Source organism: Carcharodon carcharias, chromosome 6, assembly GCF_017639515.1.
Source record: "Carcharodon carcharias isolate sCarCar2 chromosome 6, sCarCar2.pri, whole genome shotgun sequence".
Lineage (NCBI taxonomy): Eukaryota > Metazoa > Chordata > Chondrichthyes > Lamniformes > Lamnidae > Carcharodon > Carcharodon carcharias.
Window position 1 is genome coordinate 139,828,296 of NC_054472.1, and position 26,079 is coordinate 139,854,374.

Sequence of the window (26,079 nt, forward strand, 5' to 3'; positions counted from 1 at the left end):
ATCAAAGCAATAGGCCAATCTGAGCTCAACTCAAGTAACCCTGAAGAGGTTTTACATCTAGCAGCACAGAAGAGGAAAAAGAAGTTCCTACAAGCCATGGCAAAACTTTACTTTTAACATACCATAATTGGGTGCAAACCTGAAAATAACTATAGCTAATAAGTACAGAAGATTTGCTGTTATTTCTTACTATTTATGAATAATTCCATTAAGATATTTGGCTGGATTTTGTTTTTGGCTGTCTTGCAACTTTTTTCATAGTATTTGTCTACAATGTAGATATGAAAAAATGAATTAACAGCACATTTTCAAATTTTTAAAAATTGAATTTCACAGCACCTAGTATTTATTTCATAGTACTGGTCTTAACACATACATTTTAAGATATCCAACTGGCATTTAGCATACACTTTGAATGTTCATATTTTCTTTGACCATAGGAAAACATTGTATTTTTATAGTGGTGTTGGATAGCTATGCATCAGTAGCTACGTAATTTTCTGTACATTTTTACAATGCTATTTACAATAATACATTAAATTCATGTAGGTTTCTCTTTGGCAGTGAGATTTCATTTTTCTGTTATCTAATTCTCAGCTGGGTGAGATTTGCTGTGAAATGCTTATAGTTTATATACCAACTATATAACATCTTATTGTACATGGTCCTATTTAGACATTGCAGTATATACAAATTGGAGCCCAAACTAAGAACTCCACCCGCTCACTTAGCTGCAAAGCGCTTGTAATTCTTGGAGGCTTTGCAGATAGTCTCCCTCAGCAAGAAACCACTACCTCATTTGATCATCTGCTTGGTTTTTAGTCCAGGATTTAACCACCCTGAAAGAGGAAAACAGCACCAGTGCAGGAACAAATACCATAGCCCTGCATTTAAAAAATAAACTGCTTATTATGTAGAGTTGTTACAGTGCCAGCATGCATAAAAAATGTTCCAACAAGTTTCTTGTGTAAATAATGGAATGTGGTAGAAAGTAATTTAAATATTTGCCTATACTGACTGAAACTACACCCAAGTGAGCATTTGTCATTGACAATGGTAGTTTAAGATTGTATGTAAAGACATCCATTGGTGATGAATAAGGTTCTTCAACAACATGCTGGCTGAACTATAATTGTTAATATTGGGAGGGGAAAAACAAATGAAAGCTAGCTGCAAGTTGTAGAATGTCTCCCCCATTGTAAACTTGAAAGCGAAGTATGTGGTCCCTTGCTTATTTAATCACTCATCTACATTACACAATTTCACAGTTCAGTTTCATGTAACTTTCTGCCAAAAATAATTCAAATCTAATAATTCTACTTTCTGGACTTTCCGATGAAATTGCTTCTTCACTGGACTTCCACCCCAGACAGAATTAACAGGCATGCACGTTTCTTCTGAATGAAATAATTGTAATTAAATGGATTGGCATAAGTTGCCTTTCTTAAAATGAGCAGACTGAACAGAAAATCTGTCTTACCATCAATAGACTTCACTGGCTTTTGTTTAAGTATACATTTCCCTTCCCCCCAAATAGACCCAACAGATTGGTCTTTTGGGCAGAAGTGAAGTGTTCTGGAGTGAGCTCCTAGCTTGCTCACTCTTAAAAACAATTTAAAAATATCAGATGACGTATTGCTGAAGTTATCTTTTCTAAAGTTAAACTTTGGTCTGCTAAAGTTTCCAGATGCCTTCAGTGGCAGTAATATAGCTCTTGCTCAGAGTATTCAATTCCATAGTTCTCTGGCATTTTCTGTCCTAACTGTCCTTTCTCTTCCAGTAAATTCACCCATTCAGTATGCTGAACTGGACAAAGGCTTTTCGGTGCTCTTAGGCGGAGTCAAGATCCCTCCTATGGCTACAGGGGATAGCCTTGCTGTACAATCTGTTTTCCTGATATGTGCCACCTCCTGAAAAGGAAGAAGTAGTTGTAGGTTTTTGAACAAGCAATTCAGAGATGGCATTTACACCATAAAGGATAAAGCAATGCAAAGCATCTCAATTTACCATTCTAAGGCTAACAGGTTGGATTATGAGTGGTAAAACAAGTTAGAGTTGTTTTCACTAGAAATGTTTTTCAGCTGGATTTGCTAATACTTAACTGACTGTGGCTAATGTATTTTATGGTCATACCATAAATCCATCTGGTTATTTGTGAAACATCTCTAATATAATAATGATGTGACAGAGAATAACAAAGTTTGTGTGCTGAAGATTTTACTACTAGTGATGTACTAGTACGCTAGAGGACATAATTCTAGGAATTCCAGATGTCACTAAGGTTTTTAAGACTTCTAAGTGTCACTTCTGCTGCCTATATCCTAACTCACACCAAAATTCCAATACCCCTGTCCTCACTGACTGACATTAACTACTCATCCAGCAACATTTTAAAAATTCATCCGTGCTCCAAACCTTCCATGCCCCATCCTTCATCTCTAATTTTCCACCCCTATTATCTTCTAAGAACGCAGTACTTATCAAATTCTGGTCTCTTGTGCACCCCCAATTTCCTTCAACCTATTGCCGACAGCCTCTTGAGCTGATATAAAATGACAGCTGAGACATTGCCTCATGGCAGAGGTCACATGACTACAGCAAGCCAGAAGGGACACTTAGTGGGTTTCATTTCAAAACCCAAACATAACCTACCTCCTTGACTACCTATTTAGTACTTTCTGTGATTTGGTGTCAAGTTTTGCCTGACGAAACTTCACAGGAGTTCTATTAGGATTGAATTTGTTTTGTGGATTGCCACACAACACTTCTGGTTTTTAATGTTTAGTAAGAATCAAGGATACTATCTGGAATAGACCTTTTCATACATAAAATTAGATAGGAACTGGAAGGGGCAGAATAGCAAACATTACTAGTATACTAGCTCTTCAAGGAAAAGGGGCAATGTCCCGAGGTGATTTTGTTTTAATCCTCTCCATCATAGTGGATAATTGGAGGCAAAATAACTCACCAGCATATCCAAGTACTTAGTATGTGTCTGGATGTTATGTCTGTCTTCATCTGCCACTTGCTTGAAATCTCTTAATTTTAATGGATCGCCTTCCCTCAGTGTCTTAGCAAAAGGGACCATCCAGTTAAAACATGTTGAAATGCTCTCCCATTCCAGACCTAGAATCATAGCAAATCATTCAAAACTGAACATTTAGAAGTACATAAATTAACCAGTTTATTCATCTTCAACAATAATTAAATCAAACCTTTTGTGAATATAGAAACAGTAAGTACATTACAGTTTTAATAGATTCAGCAAAAGAAAGGTTGAGTCAAGTTGAAAACAATGCAACTTAATTATTGTTTTTAAGATGTTGATATAAAAAGTAAACTTTGTTACACCAAGTATTGCTGGAGCTATATAACAGTGGAACATGATTGGCTCACTGTCTGGAATGCTTTTACCACAATTCCTAAAGCTCACTGAAATCAGTGCTCAATACAATTTTTAAAAGCAAGATTGAAGTCCATCCAATTGCATCAAGCTTTGCATTGTATAACTTCATGATTGTTTTGAGAGTTTAGGGCAAAATGTTATATTGACAAGTATTTCTGAATTCAGTTCAGACAACATGCAATTAAGGGTGGTATACCAATTCCAGGGGCATAATCTGAGCATTTGCACCACATGCCATTTCAACAGTTGACCTGTTAAATATCCCATGTTCTGTGCATTTCAATAAAGCACCTAATCTGATGTGCATAGGAGTTGTAAGTGTGTTAATGGAAGGTATAGGATTTCCACCAAAGTAGTAATTTTGAAAAACCACTAGCAACCTTTCAGAAATAATATAATTCTCTGACCAGCATAGGAAAAGCTACAGAAAATGTTCTTCTGGCACTTGGCAGCGTGGCACACCACCTCTAGAAGGGTATCCTATCATTAGAACAGAAAATGAACATGTTCTTATCAGATCTCTCAACCAACCATGTTACTAGGTGCAGGCACCAGCACTTGGGAATTTACAAAAAAAATCAAAATGTGGGAGGAAATACAGTGAAGCATTGAGCAAGAGCAAAGAAAAACAATTAGTGGTAGTAATAAAAGATCAGGAACAGTTGGCTGGAGAGGGCAAGCGATGAATTGAGTGCACAGTTATGACTAGTATTCAGGTAGGGGATAAGCAAAAACAGACTGGTTGTGCTGAACAGCCTGTTCCACATTCTAACATCTATACAATAAGCTGCAAAGGCCAGAAAATTGCACAGATAATATTTCTATCTGAGCACCAATGCTGCACATCATTTGATTGTAACTGAAGCATCCTGCAAGCTGTGTAATTAACTGCAGACATCTGTGCAGTCTGCAAGATGGCTCATTCCACAGTGGATCATGTGGTATCTCCATGGCCATATGGGCAGAGATACTAGAACCAGAGATCCAAAGTACTTATTTTTTCCTGCAAGTGCTCTGATTCTGACTAGAGACTTCTTTCATCAATCTGCTGCAGTCCAATTTAAGATTCAACTGGAAATTCTTGAAATAGGGCTCCATGCTTCTCTGACCAAATTCAGATTCATAGGCCTGGCCAGAGTGACCAGTCGTTGGAAGCTAGGAGTGGGCATAGATGAAGCTGCTACCTCAAAAACTCCTCTTCTAAATCTTAGTGCCAGAGAAACAATAAAGATCCTAACTGTCAAGATGCAGTTACTGCATGCAGAATTGCAGCTGGCAGCAATAGGCTGTTGGCAAAAAGGGGGAAACTTTTTTAAAAAAAGAGGGCTTATCAAAAGAAATTGCTCCAAAACACAATGAGAAACTAGTTGCTGATGCAACAACAAAAATATAACACTTGGACAAATTGGATTCTGTTGTACTGCTAATTATGGCGAAATAGGAACTGCACCAACTGGCAATGTAAGAGTCTGCAATTATCAAGGTATCAATGGGCACTGACAGTTGCAGGATTGGGTGAAGAAAAAGAAATTCAGGAAATCCACCCAAGCACTAAAACTGAAGCCCATATTCTCTTTGTAAATATTACTTATATCAGGAGGTCTGATCAAAGTAATGCAGCCTCTCTTTGTCTGGGTTGTACAACTCCAAATTCCAGACCTGGAAACCTCTCTATGGGTGCCACTTTCACCATTCCACTGACCTATGCTCAATGTTTTGAGGGTATCCCCAATGGAAAGAACAGCATTTTGTCAATAGCACCCATAAAGAAAGAACTTGCTTGAATATAGCTCACGCTTATATTCTCAAGATATCTAAAGTGTATTTCTGAACTTCAAGCCATTCATTGTTATTTATGTGGGGAAGAAAATTACATTACTAATATGTTTGCACATGATATCCTCTTTTAATAGTCACTCACATGCTTAATATATAGGTGTCATTGTAGATTTTGGGGTCCTGCCAGAACAGACCAAGATTAGAAGGCAGGTTAGAGCCAGGCCTAGTGTACATGCCAAATACACCACCTAATGTATTGTGACTATATACTATATAAAACAGGTCCTTATATTTAGAATATTGACCCTATTTATATTGCAATTATTCAAGCTGGGTGGGACCATCCTTTCACCTCAGGGAGCTGGGTTCTAATGTAGCTCAAAAGAGATAGGTTACAATTAGGAACCAGATCAAAGCTGTTCAAGCACATCATCTGTGATGGACTGGAAAAGACGCACTGGAAATTCAGTCCATCTCGTACAATGTGGTACTTAACAATACAGACCCCCTCATCCCTATTCCACCAGATAACCATGTAATCTCAAAAGAGAGATAATATAATAAGACTTAAAAACACAGGACAATTAGTGTGTGTGGGGTAGGGAAGAAAGTTATTGAACCCCTTAAGCGATTGAAACTAGTCTAAGAGACCACTCTGGCCCTGATTGATGTTATACAGTACTTACCTTTAGTAAAGGTGACGTATGCCCCAACCAAAAACAGATACAGCTCTCCATTGAAGAAATAGACATGGACCTATAGCATATAAACTTCCTGTAATTTTCCCTCACTAACTCAGACGGTACCTAGAATGATAGGTGTGTGAATGGAAGTGCTCTTCCTAAGCTGGGGTTGGAGATATACACAATGAAACCTAAATCTGCACATATGCAATCAACTATACATCTGAAGCAGCAAGAAGCGCCATACCTGAAGCTTTGAAAGTATCTTCTATAGATGTGTAGTAGCAAACAGCAGCAGCAGCCAGCACACCATACGAGAAACTCAAACTCTCAACATCAAGGACACATAGATCTAAAAGCTGTACAGAAAGTTCAAAAATAGATAATGAGCAACAAGATTTGTCCTTTTATCATTAATGTAGAATTACAAAACCTGCACTTTAAAAACAGCAATCAGCAAGTAGTATGTTTTGGCATTTTGGTTCTAAATTAAAATCAAAGTTAAAAAATGGACATCAGTGCAAGAGTGTTTGCACCAGCAAATCTCTTCAAAAACTTCTGACTGAAGGTGGGATGTTAAGTGGAGATGGAATTTCCTTAATTAGAGAGAAAACTGATTAATATAAAGTTATCAATATGTCCAAAGATGCTTCAGTAAAGCTTGGGCTATAATGGGGCAGAGCAAGAATTGGAAGAAAATTAAGGGAGGTGAGCAAAGGCATATTTGAAGGGGTACAATTTGACAAGTCTTTTGAAGGTGGAGCCAGGTGAGGAAGGAAAGGATTCAAATTTAGAAGATCAAACTGGCATCTAGGGCAGGAGGTGTCTATGGAGACTGCAGCAAAATCATAACCAGTCACCCCACCTTGCAACCCAATATGCAGCATCATCGGCAGGGCCTAAAAGTTGATTTTGGGATAGACTATTTTTCATCTGAAAGTATTAGGATCATTTTGGTTAAAAGTCACTTTATAGATATTGCTATCCACATCACTGAACAAGATATTTAGATAGGTAAACTGTCAAGGTACTGATGATAGTCTCAAATAAAATGTGCAAATCAAGTACAAAATAAAACAAACCAAAAAATAAAGCATTTAAATTGGAGTACAAAATTAAATAAAAACAGCCACAAAATTTCCCAAAAGTGTTCACTGAAGGCTTTGGTCAATCGCTTTTTAATTATTTATGTAGTAACTTCACATTTTAAGTAATCTTGTCTACACAACCAGTACTACATGTGAAGAGGAGACATTGAGAGTAGCTGTTGAATCTTAACTGCAATACTGACACTCGTTTCACAATACTGGAAATTAGGTAATTACCTGAGCAATCTGTATAAATGTTTCTTGAGAATACTGAGGCAGCGACATGTTGGGTACTTCTTTTAAACAAATTATTTGAAGATAAAGGTTCAACCAGCAAATAATAGTCACTGGACACAGTTCCCAGTTTAAGGCCTTAAAAAGGAAGAAATATACATAAGTAGCCTTGTATAAGCTGTTATTTGCAATTTTATCAGCACCCTCTCCCCAGCACCTTCACTGTTTATGCAATTGCAACATTAGATGGTAGATCCTCAAAGGAGTTTGATGCAGCTTCCTCTATTTTTAAGGATCCTCAATGTGCTTTTTAAATACCCTTCTTAACCAGTCCTACTATCAAAGCCTTGTGTTGTAAGCCACCATCCCCCCCCAGCTTCCCCCCCCCCGCCAAGTCTGTATTCCTTCACCCCTACAAATTGCATCATTTTGGCCAGATTACCTCACCTCATTCTTCCTACTAAATTGTAACACTTCAAACTTCTCTGCATTGAATTTCATCTGCCCATTTTACCAGTTTATATTCCACTGAAGTTCGTTGCTATCCTTGGTGTTTACCACAATCCTGGGACTACATGAGAGTAGGATGGGGCGTGGTAGGAGACCATATAGTATTGAAGGAGGGAAATCGGTCCATCTAGCCTGTACCAGCTCTTTGAAAGTCATTCAAATCAGTCCCAACCCATGCACCTTCTCAATGCCTCTACAAGGTTTCCATTTCAAGCACATGTCCAATTCTATTTTAAGATTTACTACTAAATCTGCTTCCTCTACCAGTTCAGGCAGTGCCTTCCAGATCAGAATCATCATTTAGGGGAGACGGTAGCATCGTGGTATTGTCACTGGACAAAAATCCAGAGGCCCAGGCTAATGCTCTGGGGACATGAGATCAAATCTCACCATAATAGGTGGTGGAATTTAAAAATCAATAAATAAATCTAAAATTGAAAGCTAATCTCAGTAATAGCAACCATGAAACTATCAATTGTTGTGAAAAAAATAAACCCACAGGTTCACTCGAGCTTTAGGGAAGGAAATTTGCTGTTCTTATCTGATCTAGCCTACATGTGACTCCAGACCCACAGTAATGTGGTTGACTCTTAACTGCCCTCTGAAATGGCTTGATAAGCCATTATGATCAAGGATGGGCAACAAATGCTGACCTTGCCAGCAATGCACACATCCCATGAAAGAGTAAAGAAAAAAAGTAAATAACTCCCCTCTGGTTCTTTTGTCAATTAATATAAATCTTTGTCCTCTGGTTACTGATCATATTGTCACTGGAAACAGTTTCTCTATTTACTCAACACTCTATCATTATGAAAACCTCTATTAAATTTCACCTCACCCTTCTCCACTAGGAGAACAATCCAAGCTTCTGTAGTCTCTAGCCCACAATTGGTGTCTCTGGCATAATTTTAGCAAACCTCCTTTGCATGCTTTCCAAGGCCTAACATTCATGGAAACAGTGATTTTGGAATAGCCAGAGAATACAAGGGAATAATTCAGAGTGCTAAATAAAATCTAGGTCTTAAAGAGTTTTGGGTGAGCTGCAGTTTTTGGAAAGTAGAACTCAATCAGCAGGGAGACCAATGGAATAATCAAATCTGGATATGACAAAGGTATGGATGAATGTTTCACCTGGAAGTAACTTTAGTTAAAGCACCTCACTGAAATATTACTTCTAATAATGAAATGAGACAGCACATTGTGAAAATATAAATATTAAGAAAATAAGCATTTCGAACAATGCCCAACCCAATATCAATCGCTCTGGAGTCTCCCAAGAATGTGCATTCAGCATCCTCCATCTCTTCATCCACACATTGCCCTTAAGGCAATATGGGGATCAGCTGCTCTCTGGATGCCGACGATACCCAGCTCTACTTTGCATCCGTTGACCCCCCTCACTTTCTGGGTTGTTAGACTGCCCAGCCACATCCACTCAAGAAGGTGCAATAATTTCCTCCAGTTAAAGCATTAGAAAGACAAAAGTCTATCCTTCTGCCTCCAACATAAACTCTGTAACCTTATGACTGATGCCTCCTCCACATTAGACATTGTTTGAGGTTGAATCAGACGGTTCATAAGCAACAGATTTTTTTTTATTCATTCATGAGATGTGGGTGTCACTGGCTAGGCCAGCATTTATTGCCCATCCCTAATTGCCCTTGAGAAGGTGGCAGTGAGCTGCCGCTTTGAACCGTTGCAGTACTCACAGTGCTGTTAGGAAGGGAGTTCCTGGAATTTGACCCAGTGCCAGTGAAGGAACAGCGATATACTTCCAAGTCAGGATGGTGAGTGGCTTAGAGGGGAACTTCCAAGTAGTGGTTCCCCATACATCTGCTCATCCTTCTAGATGGTAGTGGTTGTGAGTTTGGAAGGTACTGTCAAAGGAGCCTTGGTGAGTTCCTGCAGTGCATCTCGTAGATGGTGCACACTGCTGCCACTGTGCATCGGTGGTGGAAGGAGTGAATGTTTGTGGAAGCGGTACCAATCAAGTGGGCTGCTCTGTCCTGAATCATGTCAAGATTATTGGGTGTTGGAGCTGCACTAATCCAGAGAAGCAGAGTATTCCATCACACTCCTGATTTGTAAAAGATCCCTTGGCGCTATTTTGAAGAGCAGGGGAGTTCTCCCCAGGGTCCTGGTCAATATTTATCCCTCAATCAACATCACAAAAAACAGATGATCTGGTTATTATTACTTTGCTGTTTGCGCGGATTTGCCGAGTGCAGATTAGCTGCTGCATTTCCTACATTACAACAGTGACTGCACTTCAAAAAGTATTCCATTGGCCATAAAGCACTTTCAGTAATCCAATAGTCATGAAAAGCGCTATATAAATGCAAGTCCTTTTTTTCTTTTTTTTGTCTCATCAGCCTCCCGTTCTCTACCCTGCAGTACTCCATGGTTCAGGTATGTAGATCATTAAAATGGCATTAATAGGTAAAAGAGGGTATACAAAGCTATACAAAGCTCTGGTTAGACTACACCTGGAACATTGTTAGCAGTTCTGGACATGACACCTTAGGAAGTATATATTGACACTGGAGGGAGTGCAGTGTAGGTTTACCAAAACGATATTAAGACTCCTAGGTTAAATTACGAGGAATCACACAAACTAGGTTTGTATTCCCTGAAATTTAGAAGTTTAAGCAGTGATTTAATTGAAGTTTAAGACATTGAGGGGAACAGATAGGGTAGATATAGAAAAACTAATTTCACCTAGTTGAGGCCCCAACACTAATCCCTGTGGCACTCCACCTGTCATATCTTGTCAACCCAAAAAAAGACTCCTTTATTCCTACTGTCTGCTGTCTACTGGCTAACCAATCCTCCATTCATGGTGACGTAGTGGTATTGTCACTGGACTAGTAATCCAGAGTCCCAGGGTAATGCTCTGGGGACCAGGGTTCAAATCCCACCACAGCAGATGGTGGAATCTAATTCCAGATCTTTTGAATTCAAAAGTCTAATGACCATGGAATCACTGTCAATTGCCATTTGGTTCACGGATGTCCTTGAGGGAAGGAAATCTGCTGTCCTTACCTGGTCTGGCCTACATGTGGCTCCAGACCCACAACAATGTGGTTGACTCTTAACTACCCTCTGAAATGGCCTAGCAAGGCACTCAGTTCTATCACAGTTGCTAGAAAGTCTATAAGGAATGAAACCGGAAGGACCACCCAGCATTGACCTAGGCACCAGAAATGATAACAGCAGCTCAGCCCTGTCAACCCTGCAAAGTCTTCCTTCCAACATCTGGGGATGTGTGCCAAAATTGGGGGCGCTATCTCACAGACAAGTCAAGCAACAGCCCGACATTATCTGTAAGGTATGATTCCGTGAGTTTGACAATGTCCCAGACACCACCATCATCATCCCTGTGTACATCCTCTCCCATCAGCAGGACACTCAGAAGAGTTGCCGGCACAGTGGTATACAGTCGGGAGGGAGTTGCCCTGGGAGTCCTCAGCATCGACTCCAGACCCCATGAAGTCTCATGGCATCAGGTCAAACATGGGCAAGGAAACATCCTGCTGATTACCATGTACCGCCCTCCTCTGCTGACGAATCAGTGCTCCTCCTTGTTGAACATCACTTGGAGGAAGCACTGAGACTGGCAAGGGCCAGAATGTACTCTGGTGGGGTCTTCAATGTCCATCACCAAGAGTGGCTCAGGCACACCACTACTGACCAAGCTGGCCAAGTCCTACAGGACACAGCTGCTAGACAGGGTTTGCGGTGGATGGGGAGTGAACCAACAAGAGAGAAAAACATATCTGACCTCATCCTCACCGACCAGCCTGTCGCAGATGCATCTGTCCATGACAGTATTGGTAGGAGTGACCACCGCACAGTCCTTATGGAGACGAAATCCCATCTTCACATTGAGGATACCATCCATCATATTGTGTAGCACTACCACCGTGCTAAATGGGATAGATTTCAAACAGATCTAGCAACTAAAGACTGGGAATGCATAGGTAGCAGTAGCAGAATTGTACTCAACCACAGTCTGTAACCTCATGGCCCGGCATATCCCCACTCTACCATTACCATCAAGCCATGGGATCAACCCTGGTTCAATGAAGAGTGCAGCAGGGCATGCCAGGAGCAGCACCAGGGACACACAAGGATGAGGTGTCAACATGGTGCAGCTACAACACAGGACTACTTGCATGCCAAACAACGTAAGGAGAATGTGATGGACAGAGCTAAGCGATCCCACAACCAACGGATCCAGGCTTGGGCTGACAAGTAACATTTATGCCTCACAAGTGCCAAGCAATGACCATCTCCAACAAGGGAGAGAATCTAACCATTTTCCCTTAACATTCAACAGATCAGATTTAAGCTCTGCAATCCTGCCACATCCAGTTTGAATGGTGATGAGCAAAACAACTCACTGGAGGAAGTGCCATAAATATCACCATCCTCAATGATGGAGGAGCCCAACACATCAGTGTAAAAGATAAGGCTGAAGCATTTGCAATAATCTTCAGCCATAAATGCCGAGTGGATGATCCATCTCAGCCTCCTCCAGAGGTCCCCAGCATCACAGATGCCAGTCCTCAGCAAATTCAATTCACTCCACATGATTAAGAAACGGCTGAAGGCTCTGGATTCTGCAAAGGCTATGGGCCCTGACAATATTCAGGCAATAGTACTGAAAAATTCTGCTTCAGAACTTGCCACGCCCCTAGCCAAGTTGTTCCAAATCCACAACCACCACCATCTAAAAGGACAAGGGCAGCAGATAGATGGAAACACCAACACCTGCAAATTCCCTTCCAAGAAACACACCATCCTGACTTGGAAGTATACCGCCGTTCCTTCACTGTCGCTGGGTCAAAATCCTGGAACACGCTCCCTAACAGCACTGTGGGTGTACCTACACTACATGGACTGCAGCGGTTCAAGGTGGCAGCTCACCACTACCTTCTCAAACACAATACAGATGGGCAATAAATGCTGGCCTAGCCAGCGACGCCCACATCCCTAAAAGATTTTTTTTAAAAGTTACTCCCTACACCACAAGCTCTTGTATTGTGTAGTAATCTCTGCTGCAGCACTTTGTCAAATGTCTTCTGGAAATCTAAGTACAAATATCCACACACTCCTTTTTATCCATGTTGCTTGTTACTTCCTCAAAAGAACTCCAATAATTTAGTCAAACATGGGGCAGAATTTAGCGCTTGTCAGGCAAGCTTGGCAGGGGTGGTCGGGAAGCTGACCACTGCTCGCGATCAGGACTGGTCCATGATTTCAAGCTGACGGGTCAACTAAGGTCTGCCCAGCATGAAGCGCAAGCGGTAGCGCTCAGCGACGCCTGTGCAGCGGTGGAGGGGGGGGGCAGAGCTGCCTCAGGAAGATGAAGAGTTTTTTAAAAAATTAATAAAGATGTGAAAAATGTTATGAAACATTATAACATGTAGCGACATGTTATAAGTGAAATTTAAAAAATTTTATTTAATGTATATTTGCGGTTGGAAACCTCAACCTGCCCTTGGATAAGGTTTGCAAAAGAATGCAAAGGCCGCTTGGCCTTTTCGCCTGTCCGCCAGCCGTAAGGTTGGACGGGCAGCGAAAAATTTAACTTAACTGATTCTTTGATGGCCTTAACAGGTCTTTTAATTGTCAGCGGGCACGCTGCCGATCCCCGCGCTCGCCCGACGACTGAACTATTGCACGACTGCGTGTTAACGTTGGGACACTTGCCCGACGTCAACACGCGTCATTTAACACTTGGGCGGGTCGGGCATGCACCCACCGAGGTGAAAATTCTGCCCATGATTTCCATTTCATAAAACCAAGTTGATTCTGCTTAGTTGCGCTGAGATTTTCTAACCTCCTTAATAATAGATTCCAGCAATTTCCCTAGGACAGATATTAAACTAATTGACCTATAGCTTCCTGCTTTCTGTCTCCTTCCTCTCTTGAATTGTGGAATCTGGTTCACTATTTTCCAATCTGATGGGACTTTTCCAAAATCTAGGTTATTAAACTATCTCAGGAGCCACTTCTTTTAAGACCCTAGGATGAAGTTCGCCAGGACGTGGGGACTTGTCAGCTTTTAGTTCTAATAAGTTTCAGTGCCCTTTCCCTGGTGATTGTAATTGTTTTAAGTTCCTCCCTCCCTTTCACCTCCTGATTTACTAAAGTGAAGACAGATACAAAATATCTGTTCCATTCACCCGCCATTTCCTTATTTTCCATGATTAATTCCCCACTCTCTAAGCAGACCAATGTTTATCTTACTTACTCTTTCCTTTTTCAAAAACCTGTAGAAACTCTTACAATATTTTTTATATTTCCAGCTAGCTTTCTCTCATACTCCAATTTCTCCCTCCTTATTAATCCTTTCACCATTCTTCAGTTCTTTATATTCCGTCCAATCTTCCGACCTGCCACTTATCTTTGCAGAATTATATGCTTCTTCTTTCAATTTGATAATGTCTTTAACTTTTTTAGCCATAGTTGGTGTGTGCGCTTCCCTTAGGCATTCTTTAGCACTGGAATGTATCTTTTCTGAGTATTCTGAAATATCTCCTGAAAAATCTCCTTAAACGCATCTTTTCTGACCTAACCCTTAACCTAATTTTCCAGTTCACTTTAGCCAGCTATCCTCATTTAAATTTAAAACACTAGTCTTAGTTCCACACTTCTCTCCCTCAAACTGAATGCGAAATTCAATCATATTATGATCGCTAGGTGCCCTCTGAGGTCATTAATGCAGAGGTCATTAAATAATCCCATCTCATTAAACATTACCAGATCTAGTATAGCCTGCTTTTTGGTTGGTGCTAACATGTGCTGCTGTAAGAAACTGCCCCAAAAACACTATGAGCTCATTAGCCAGGCTACCTGTGCCAATCTGATTTATCCAATCTACATGTAGATTAAAATCACCCATGATTATCGCCATATCTTTCTCACAGGCCCCCATTATTTCTCCCTGTATACCCTATCCTACAGTGCGATTACTGTTAGGGGGCCTATAAACCACTCCCAAAAGGGACTTCTTACCTTTACTATTTCTCATCTCTAGCCAAGCTGATCCTCCATCTTGACCTCCAGAACTAAGATCATCTCTCTCTTTTGTACAAGTGTCATCCTTAATTAACAGAGCTACCTCTCCACCTTTACCTAGCTTCCTGTTCTTCTTAAATGTTAAGCACCTTTGAATATTCATGTACCAGTCTTTGTCATCCTGCAGCCATGTCTCTGCAATGGCTAAAAGATCATACATATTTATTTCTTTCAATTTATTGCTGTCAATTCATCTGTTTTGCTACAAATGCTACATGTATTCAGATACAGAGCCTTTAGTTCTGTCTTTTAGCTTTTTTGTAACCTCTAGCCTTATCTGCTGATGCACTCTTAGGTTTGTACACTCAGTCTTCCTGCCACACTCTGTTCATCGTTTCCCTTATTACTACTTTGCTCATTAGCTTTGTCTTCTCTATTTAATTCATCACATCTTCCCAAACTTGAATCCTTGCTCTCACTATTTAAAGCCCTCTGTACCATCCTATTATATGACTTGCCAGAAATCCTCGTCCCAACACAGTTCATGTGAAGACCATCCCAATGGTACAGCTCCCACTTTCCCCAGAAATAGTGTCAGTGCCCAATGAATCAAACCCATTTCCCCCACATCAATCTTTGACCCACGCATTTAATTCTCTAATCTGATTTACCCTTCTATTTCAGAAATTACCACCTGAGGTTCTGCTTTTGAATTTAGCCCATAGCTGCTTATACTCTTTCAGCAGAACCTCTTTCCTGGTTCTACCTATGTCGCTGGTAGCTACATGGACCACAACCACTAGATCCTCCCCCTCCCAATGCAAGTTTCTCTCCAGCCCAGAGCAGATGTCCCAAACCCTGGCACCAGGCAGGCAACACAGCTATCTGGACTTGCACCCTCAGCTGCAGAGAACTGTGTCTATCTCCCTGACTATACGGTCCCCTACTACCATTACATTTCTATTAACCCCCCCATCATGGTCATCTCACTCATCCACCTTGCAGTCACCACTTTCACCCATACAGGCTGCAAGAACCACGAACCTATTAGACAACTGCAAAGACTGAGGCTCCTCCACTTCCACCTTCTGGATCCCATACCTGCCTTACTTACAGTCACGCTCTCATCTCAGACAGGGTTTGGAAAAATTAAATAAAATAATGCAACTCTTCGGCAAATATAAGTGTAGTTTTTAGAACTATTCAATGGTACAGGTCAAGTATCCTTTACCCTAAATCCGAAAACCAAAAACTGCACTTTTCTTTGAACCTCATCGACTTCTAGCACAGTGATCCCCTGACCCGAGCCGACACAACATGAGCCAACACAAACCTCGTCGACCACAGCCGACCTTTAGCACAGGAGGTCTAGCTGCTTGTCTGCACATCAACACACTGAACCCTCTCCTACAAGCAGAATCACAGATGGTGCCATGGGTGGGAACTATCACTGGTACCGTGTATTTATTATTCAGTGACACATCTTACTTTCTAGCTATTTTATTTACTTCAGACTATAACCTAGGCTTAGGCTATTGTAATATAAGTGAACCTAGTACTATATGCGATATCTGAAAATTGAAATTATCTGAAATGCAATCAGCCTGAAGTATTTTGGACAAGGGATAGTCAACATGTAATATTTTAAAAATCTAAGTTAATACACAGCATGCTTAAATTCCAGGATACAAAAAACTCAACTGGCACACCAGTGCAATACTGCTGCATTATCTGATGTGCTGTCTCTTAGGTAAGATCTTGAACAAAGGCCATATGTATCCCCTCAGATGGAAGTAGAAAGACCCATGGCACTATTTTGAAGAGCCGAAGAGGATATTCCTGACATCTTGACCTATTTTTATCCCACAGATCATCATCACCTAAAAAAGAAACGACACTCTGCTCACTGTCACTCAGGTGTTATTGGAAGCATGCTGTACATAAATTTTGTTACATTTCACAAGTACCTCATTGGGGCATCCTGAGGTCTTTATAGCCAAAGTGTATGAAAGGTGCTAGATAAATGCAAGCCTTTTTTCCAGTGCCATGTCCAGAGAGTGAAAAAAAGTCATCGTGATCAACATCAATAAATGCCAGATATAAAATGTGACGTCACTGCCCTTAACGAACTGGGCTCTATTTTGTATTGTCAACCTTTATGAAAAATATCAGACTGCTTACCTTTAGAATAATCAATTCCATATCAAGTATTTCAGCTTCTGTACATGCACCATCTGTGACATATGCAAACTCATTCAATTTTGGAGGGTAGATTTCCTGAAACAACATAAACAAAGGCAACTGTGTCAAACAAGTTCAACTTTTTCCATAAAAGTCAAATATTGCAGATGCTGGAAAGCTGAAACAAAAACAAAAAATGCTGTAAAAGCTCAACAGATCTGACAGCATCTGTGGAGAGAAAAACAGAGTTAACGTTTTGAGTCCTTTTGACTCTTCTTCAGAGCTAAAGTGAAGTAGAAATGTGATTAAATTTGTACTGTTTAAGAGGGGTGGAGCAGGTGAAGCTGGATAGAACGCCAGCAATAGGTGGGGGCAAAGAAGAAATTGACAATAATGTCATGAACAATAGGACAAAGTAAGTGTTAATGGTAGCGGTAAGGGCTAAAAAAGATGCTAACAGTATTAAGGTAAGAAAGCAAAATGTGATAATAGCAGGACAAGGGTAAGCACTCTGAAAAGAACAACATGAACAAGTAACAAGTGGCCTTGTTGGGGTGGGTTGGGGAGGAGGGGCTGGTGGTGGGGAAAAAAGGGGATAAACCAATGAATAAATTAATGAAAATAAAAATAAGTGGATAAAAAAAATGAATTTTGAAAAAAAGGGGTGTAGATAGAGGAGAGAATTTCTTTTCCCATGGTCTGAAGTTGTTGAACTCAATGTTAAGTCCAGAAGGCTGTCAGGTACCTAATCGGAAGATGAGGTGCTGTTCTTCCAGTTTGCTTTGAGCTTCACTGGAACATTGCAGCTGGCCTAGGATGGACATGTGGCCATGAGAGCAGAGTGGTGTGTTGAAATGGCAAGCGAAAGTAAGGTCTGGGTCATGCTTATCGACAGGCCGAAGGTGTTCCACAAAGCGGTCACCCAGTCTGCGTTTGGTCTCTCCAATGTACAGGAGACCACATTGGGAGCACAGAATGCAGTCGACAAACTTGAAGGAGATGAAAGTGAACTGCTGCTTCACCTGAAAGGAGTATTGGACCCTTGGACAGTGGGGAGGGAGGAGGTAAAGGGGCAGGTGTTGCACCTTCTGCGATTGCATGGGATGGGGATGAGGGGTTGGGGGTGATGAATTGGTAACCATGTATTCCCCCCACCACCCCATTCTAAATATAACACTATATAATACCCATAATATGAACATGTCTCATGTTCCTGTTGGGAGCTGCTAGCGGGCTTGGGGGGACCCTTTCAGAGGCACTCAGTGCCTGATTGAGGCACCCAGCATCAGGAAGTGGGGGGCAGGGGGCCCGCTGAAAGCCAACCGCTGCCCTTGTTGTTGACCAAGGTGGGAAAGACCCCTGTTGCCTCCATTAAATACTGCCCCACATCTTGGCAGAATATTCCAACCGTAAGTGGTGGGCATTTCAGTCAGTTATTCTGCTCTGACCATCTTTAACAGACTCAAATCTCCTTGCAGAGTTTACTGGATAAGTGTCCAGGAAACTGGCATATATTAGCCCCTGTACCTACTAGCAGAAGCAAGGAGCCTATTATAGTCACTCAGATGCTACAATGCCATAGATTAATCCAGTAAGACCGAGACTCTCAACAGGACCTTCTGCAAGTCTTAATGCATCCTGAGGTGATGCTTTCACTTACTTGACTACTAAGCGAGTGATCGGTTTTATTAAAAAGTGCTGGTTATACAAAATTAGAAAAATCAATGCTATTTGAAATATTTTTAGCCACTAAATTGACCTCATTCTAAGAAGTTAGCTATTTGTATTTTACACTAAAGCTAAAGCAGCAAGAGTGAAGTTCATTAAGAACTTGTTTAACAACATACTTTCAAAATTGAGGGTGGCAGGTTAAAACAGTTCACTAAAACATGTATTCTCCACACCACCCTGTGGATGTGTGCTTACCTCCAGCTTTGCAGCAATAAAGAGTGAAGAGATGCCTATGAGTTGCAGCTTGCTTTTATGAATATTTTCTTGAGTAAACATGAACCGATCAAAAAAATCCTGAGCCAGGTAAAAGGTTTCTCTATGGAGCATGTAAACCTCACAAACCTAAAAGATAGTCAAAAAAATAAAAATCAATAAATGAAAAATGTTCTTTTTTTTAAATTCACAGAATGTAAACCTTGCTGGCGAGACTAAGATTTATTGCTCATCCCTAAACTGTCCTTGAGAAGGCAGTGGTGACCCACCTCCTTCAATTGCTGCAGTCAGTGTGGTGATGTTAGGGAGTTCCAGCTTTCTGACCTAGTAACAATAAAAGGAATGACATTAAACATCCAAGTAAGGACGGTGTGAGAGTTGGAGGTGGTGGTGTTCTCAACACCCGTTACTCTTGTCCTTCCAGGTGGTAGAGGTTGAGGGCTTAGGAGGTGCTGCTGAAGAAATGCAGTACATCCTATATGATGTTACATATGGCAGCTAGGGTGCACCAATCAAGGAGAGATTGAATGTTTTAAGGTTGTGGATGGACTAAAGGGGTACTTTATGCTGGATGATACCTGTAGAGGGGTACTTTATCCTGCTACCATTATCCTTCTAGGTATTAGAGGTTGCAGTTTTAGGAGACTATGTGACAGAAACCTTGGTGTATTGCTATAGTGCAACATGTAAACAGTACACACTACAGCTATGGAACATGTGGTGGAGAATGTGATTGCTTCTAAGGTGGTGAATGGACTACTAAACAAGCAGGCTGCTCAAGCCTGAATGGTCTCAAGCCTTTGAGTGTTGTTGGAGCTGCTCCCTTCCAGACAAGTGAAACACACCCTGAAACACCAACTCAGTTTCTCTCCCTCCACAGATGATGTCTGACCTACTAAATGTTTGCAACAGTTTCCCTTTTTATTTCAGGTTTCCAGCATCCATAGAATTTTCCTTTTGTTTTAGTATTCCATCACATTCCTGACTTGTGCTTTGCGGAGAAGTTCTGGAAGTCAGGAGGTGAGCCACTCTCCACAAAATTTCTGACCTTCTCTGGTAGCCAAGGCATTTATGTGGCTGCTCCTCTGGGTTTCTGGTCAATCACTGCCCCTAAGATGTTGATGCTAGGAGGTTTGGAAATGGTAATGCCATTGAATAGCAAGTGGGGATGGCTAGTCTTTCTTACTAAGGATGGTTGTTGCCTTGCACTTTTGTGGTATGAATACCACTCATCAACTCAAGCAAGCCTGGATGTTGACCAGGACTTGGTGAGTGCAGGCGGGGTTTGCTTCATAGCAAATGTGGCTCATTTTGGTAGCACTTTCACCTCTGACGCACAGCCTTGATCAAGTCCAAGTCCTTGATCACAAAAATCAAGGCTGACAGTACAGTGCAGTATGAATGGAGTGCTGCACTGTTGGAGGTGCCATTTTGGATGAGGCATTAAACCGGGGCCCCTTCTGCCTTCTCAGGCATCCGCAAAATATCCCATGGCCCTAATTTGAAGAAGAGCTGGGGAGTTATCCCCTGGCCAATATCTATCCCTCAAATAACATCACAAAAAATCTGGTATTATCTAATCATTATCATACTGTAGTTTCTGGGAACTTGCTGTGCTTGAATTGGCTGCCACTTTTCCTGCATGAAAACAATGATAACACTTTTAAAAAGTGCTTAATTGGCTGTGAGGAATTTTGGGATGTCTGATCATCATGAAAAGCACGATACAAATGCAAGTCGTTTCCTTTAATTGTAGTGCATAGAGAAGCATTTGAGTGTGGCTTCATTCAAAGCATCACACACATCATTCAAACTCCTGAAGTTAGAAGCTTGAGCCCTTAAATCCAAGCTTTGTTAAATCTGAGCTTTGTTAAAACAAATACAATAATACACATCTTTTCAGAATTACTTAATTTTTTAAACAGCAAAGAATGCTGAATAATTCTGGAAGAAGAGCATGTGACAATCAAAAACTTCTGTACGTAAAATGATTGTAATGATGACTAACCTCTATCAGCCAATCCAGTAATATTGCTCTCATTTTTGGCTGCAAGGATGGGTGTAGTGAAAGAACATTTTTGTCGTGGGTATACTTGGCTTCTTTATTCAACATATTAGACCACACATCTTCAGAGTTTCCCCAGCTACAAGTAAAAACATTGCAAATAAGTTATGAAAACAGCAGATGACACATTAGACTTCCTAGGATAGCATTTGATTTGGGAACTGATATTTCACAAGTCCAAAGGAGCTGTTGACAATTTTTCCACACACCATTCTCTAAGTTTTGAACATTGAAGATGAGCTGTCTCCCTTCTTCACCCTACCATTATTACCACCTTGCCTTATATCTCCAAGAAAGCACCTCCCACTCCTTTGTCAGTGAAAATTCTCAGCAGTACCTAAAAGCTCCTTGTTTTTAAAATTTTTCCACCTTTTAAGATTTAAGATTCCTCCTGTCCTGGTCAAATCTCTTAAGATACATCAGCTGCAGGTCATATCAGTCCAGGTTGTTCCGAGAATTTCCATATCATCACAATCTCCAAAAAGCTCTGGCTTTCCAAGGTTCTCCCATTGTCTCCAAACTCTGAGGCTTCATCTAACTTCCTTCAATTCTGTCACTTATGCTCACAAACACTAGCAATCCAGACCACATTTGTACTTATTTCTCATTTGCTGATTCGACCTATTTGAATTTATTGACCCTAGGGTTTGGAGAGGGCTGTATTTAAATACTGCTTATTAGTTGATAAGTCCCAACTCAAAACCAACACCTTTTTGTATCAGTAATATTACAAATGGAAACTAATGGACCTTGGTTTTGAAACTCCTTCACTCACACACCTAAGCTTCCCAAGAAGACAATAGTTTGGATTCTTTCCTGCCCAATGGACTGGGTACCATGGTGTGCTCAAAAACTTTCACTCCTGCAAACAAAAGTCAAACACAGGCTTTGATGCAGAAATAAAACGATGTGTTTGCAGTAGTGGTTTCATGCAAAATAGATGGGAATTTAAAATCTGATGGGTATGAGCCTCCAATATACACTGTTTACAAGTCAGCAACCTAACTCAGACAGATCAAATCTTAAGGACTTCACCAAGATTGAATTACTTCTGATGAAAGGCCATCGACCTGAGACATTAACTCTGTTTCTCTCCCCACTCCTGCTGAGCATTTACAGTTTTTGTTTAAGAACTGGTGTGCTTTATTAGGGCTGAACAGAGATGCTTTTTTAAAAAAAAAGGAAACCTGGAAATATAATATAGCTTTCTGTGCCCAAAACTGTCATCACTTAAGAGGAGTGTAATGTTACGTGTTTACATGAAAGTTTAGTTTAATAATTTACATGAAAGACCACCACAAGAAACCTTGTGAAACGTCCGAACAAAAGGCTTAATATCCAATTATAGATTAATTTGGTTGTTTCCTATTCCATGTGAACGTGGGAGGTGGGGGGGGGGGTGATTTCCAGTTGATGGAAGATGAATGTTGACAATAATCACTGATGAAAATTGGCAGAATAAAGTGACACCATTTTTTTAAATTAAATTAGAGATTAGATAATCATGGCATTCCTCAGTATATTTTAAAATTCCTAGTAAGTATTTCAGAGATCTGTAGATAAACCCAATAGTTTGAAAATATATCTGCATTCCCTAATAACTTGATGGGACATCAAGCCATACAGACCAGAAGGTTCCAGATGCAATTTGCTGGTCATAGCAATTGATAGGTACAAATGCCCCAGCTCCCAAGCTAGGGAAGGGAGAGTATGGAAAATAAGTCAGGACTCCTATTGCTGATTGTCATTGGATACTATTGTGACACCCCTGGATGGAAATGTCTGCAAACACACATCATTTAGGTTCACCCTTATGGTGAGGTAATGGAGGGCAGTCTGCACTAGTTAAATATAAGAAATGTAGCATAAGTCAGCCTCTTCAAGAGAGGGGAGAGAACGTGGAAGAAAGGAGAGCAGGAAGAAAGAGCAAATTAATTGATGAGCCTTCTTATTTGAATGTTTTTCTTCCATTCAGTTATTTAAGTACAGTGTTGCCAAGAAACATCTGGCAATGCCATCCTTTAAAGCCATTTGCAAAGAGACCAGAAAGAATTAAATGTAATCCAGCCTTCTCATTCTGGGAGAGTAATTCACCTGTACACTGCACCTCCACTCAACAAATCAAGACAACAAATCTACATGTTACCATAACAAAATAGCAACAAATAAGATGTTTGGAAAATAAAACAAAGCTTTAGTTGTATTAGGATTTAAACTTCACACAGTAATGAATGGAGATTGTTTACTTACATTGACCATTTAGCCCACATGTACACTTGGTGAACAAACATCAGGATAAATACTGAATGGCTGGATGTTCAAATACTGCAGCCAATCTGCATCAATGTACTCACCTGAGCGGCGGCAGCGGTGATTTAGTTAGGAACAGGTTTTTAAACCTATATTGTGTGAACCTGGAGAAATCTTCAGTGATATCAGTCTCTTTATGTGGTGTGGGGATGAGGATGCAAGGACTAACTCCTCCAGGTACTATGGGTGCCCAGCAACTCTGTAAAAAAGATAAATAAAACAAATGTCACGATCTGAATTAGGATCAATTTGAACTCTGACAAGATGACAACACCCATATAAAAGCAAATTTTACTTCCACACAGATTTGAGAGAGTGCTCCCTCTGCAGGCCTCAGTAGAAGGTACATTACTGTTAATTTATAAAGGCAAATGATACTGGAGTATTAGTATTTCCCTCACTGCAAAACTAATTGGAACCCAGATTAAAGATAAATTAAACAGCAAGAACTAACCCGCAATGTTTAGCTTACTACAAGTCACAATTAAAAATCAAAGCCTTCGACTTTTTTTTTTGAAAAAGTTTACTGCAGAATGTCAGCAAAGCTACATGCAATTCAGGGTCCTCCTCATACTGATCATCAGAAATAAGACTTAAAATAAAGTAATATTTTAAAAGCAAATGGTGAAGCATTACTAAGTCCATGATTTGACTGAACCAGCAGCGATGTGGACTGAACAAACCCCTGCGCAAAGAGTGCCCCCTCCCCTAGCCATGGCCAGAATTTCAGCAACAGTTCAAGCAGATTCCGCTGCCTTTTTTTTTTAAACACGTTTGCGAGGGAAAACTTCCCGCGTTTATTCATTTCCGACTTAATTTACCACGTAAATTTAGACATTTCAACCCCCGATTTCACCGTTTCATACAACTTTCACACGGAATGCCCTTGCAGTGAATAATGTATCATTTTGGCAGACTTTTTACTGGACAGGAAAGTCCGCCGCAAGAAATCTTGGGGAACACATCCGAACAAAACACCGACTTTTCATACCACGTCTGAAATTATAACCCTGGGACTGGATGAGCATTTTCATAATAGAATCATTTTTACATTTCCCGGACAGTGCAATATGTAAAACCCTTAGCAATACAGCAGCCAAAGCTCAGTCTCATTCAACACAACTGTTCAAAAGTCAGCACGACACGGGTGCAGTGTGTATTTATGGGCACTATTTTTTTAAAAAATACATATTTCTATAGACTGTCTGGCTTCTTGATTTTCATTTTAAACCATAATGAACATAAGTGAAACAAAAAGCCAGAGTTCATACAAGGCGGGCGCGCCACGAACAAGCACCTCCCACAAGCCGGAACCGGCTGTCTGACAGCGCGCAAACTCCGTGCTGCAGTTAAGGACACTTCATTCATTCATTCACGAAATACCGCCTGCTCATCTTCAGTATTCAAGGCTTATTTTCAAGTCACTTTGCATCACCTGCTGTACAATTTAAAAAGCTAAGCACAATCAGATGAAATATATACAAGGTGACAATTAAATAATACCAAATTACACACACACATACACGTGTATCTGTTCCACATTGGACGGCCTCACTTTTCCTATCCGCCACGCAGGACAAGTTATCTGTAGGTATATACACAGTAACATTTTCTATCTGCATGATTCTTAATATCATGATCTGCAGCAAGATACTGCTATGGATCATCTACCTGTATCTGGAACTGTCGCCTTCTCTTGCTCACTTCTGTTTCATGGTTATGATCACTACATTCCTGAAAAATATAAATTGTCATTGCATTAACCAGTAACCAGGATAGATTTGCTTGAAAATATTGGTAATAACGTTACGCTGCTCACTTCAGGTTTCCTTTTCTTTGACTGGATAGTGTCATCCTTTTGTTCCTCTGATTTTGCTTGCTTGGCTTGCAAACGATCACTGTTTTAAAACACACGAAATTGCTTTTAAGAATCAACTCTCTTCATTTTCCCCAAATACACGATTGCAATAAAAGGAACATTCCTCACCTGCGTCTCGACATCTTCTTCAATTACTTATATCCCTTAAAATACAAAATGTGAAATATTACATACACTGTATTGATACTGTTAACGAGGCACATTGAATAAGCCACATGACACTGGCTTCCTGCCAGGCTATCCAGAGCTAGTGTCATTTTTTTTTAATCCACAAGATATTAATAAAATTTAAGTTTCAATGAAAATAAGTATTTTTACCAAGTGGATTTTTTTTTGGAGACTGCCATGGGCGCATGAGCAATCAATTTCAATTTTTAGGTTATATTCATAAAAGCGCCACCCCGCAGCAAAGTTCTGCTTCTACCCTTTATATTTTTCATCAATTAGGTGGATGTTAATATATGAAAAGGACACTCGTTGCAATTTCAAAGTTATTTTATCTCGCACCCGGTTCCGCGCCAATTTACACAGAGCGGGTAAAGCTTGGATTGGACACTTTCTCACTTCTTCTCTGCCCAGCCGCCAAACCAATAAAACACTGATCTTTCACAAAGAGCACTAAAGCAGAGCCTTCCTCTCAGGCACACGAATCTCCTTCATAGAATGTACGCAGAACTATCTCCTACCTAAAGATAACTTTATATATACACATACAATAAGAGAACCGGTGTTTAAAATGGGTGCAGTTCTGTACACTAACCGGCGCTAGTTTCCACTTTAAGACATTTTTAAAAATTCTGTCATGCGCATCAATCCATACACTTCCCTTTCTCCTCCTGATTATTAATACTATCGATATATTGAAAACATAAGCTCTTAAATTATCACAGATGCTCTGTCCCACTGCTGTCCTTACCCTAGTAGCTGATCTGCTCAGAAATAGCTCAGCTGGCGCCGGCGCCAACAGTTTTAAC

General features: G+C 40.5%; 2 protein-coding genes across 5 annotated transcripts in view; one reads left to right on the forward strand and one right to left on the reverse strand.

Annotated features, from left to right (window-relative positions):
- Positions 1-553, forward strand: part of ints8 (integrator complex subunit 8) — a 113,258-nt gene extending 112,705 nt beyond the window's left edge. For 2 of the 3 annotated variants that reach the window (XM_041189584.1, XM_041189585.1), the window contains exon 29: positions 1-553. In XM_041189584.1, coding sequence (XP_041045518.1) covers positions 1-117 — 117 coding nt within the window. In that variant the 3' untranslated portion in view covers positions 118-553. The other variant, XM_041189586.1, reaches the window with a different exon arrangement.
- ccne2 (cyclin E2) lies at positions 429-26,079 on the reverse strand. Of its 2 annotated transcripts, XM_041189588.1 has the most exons (12): positions 26,022-26,079; positions 25,214-25,248; positions 25,046-25,124; positions 24,898-24,960; positions 23,271-23,425; positions 20,860-20,995; positions 18,834-18,980; positions 16,908-17,003; positions 7,194-7,328; positions 6,116-6,227; positions 2,969-3,126; positions 429-1,910 (listed from the first exon to the last, which is right to left on the reverse strand). In XM_041189588.1, the coding sequence occupies exons 2-12, from the start codon at positions 25,225-25,227 to the stop codon at positions 1,794-1,796; spliced, it is 1,212 nt and encodes a 403-aa protein (XP_041045522.1). In that variant the 5' UTR covers positions 25,228-25,248; positions 26,022-26,079; the 3' UTR covers positions 429-1,793. The 2 variants fall into 2 exon arrangements, with proteins under 2 accessions (XP_041045522.1, XP_041045523.1); XM_041189589.1 differs by lacking the exons at positions 24,898-24,960; positions 25,046-25,124; positions 25,214-25,248; positions 26,022-26,079 and adding an exon at positions 23,863-23,927.

Excerpts from the sequence above, each read along its gene's own strand:
- ccne2 (XM_041189588.1), bottom strand. Across the intron at positions 20,996-23,270 it reads TCACCGCTGCCGCCGCTCAG|CTGGGGAAACTCTGAAGATG; the intron begins GTGAGTACATTG and ends TTTTACTTGTAG. Across the intron at positions 7,329-16,907 it reads TGGAATTGATTATTCTAAAG|GCCTTAAACTGGGAACTGTG; the intron begins GTAAGCAGTCTG and ends TTCCTTTTTAAG.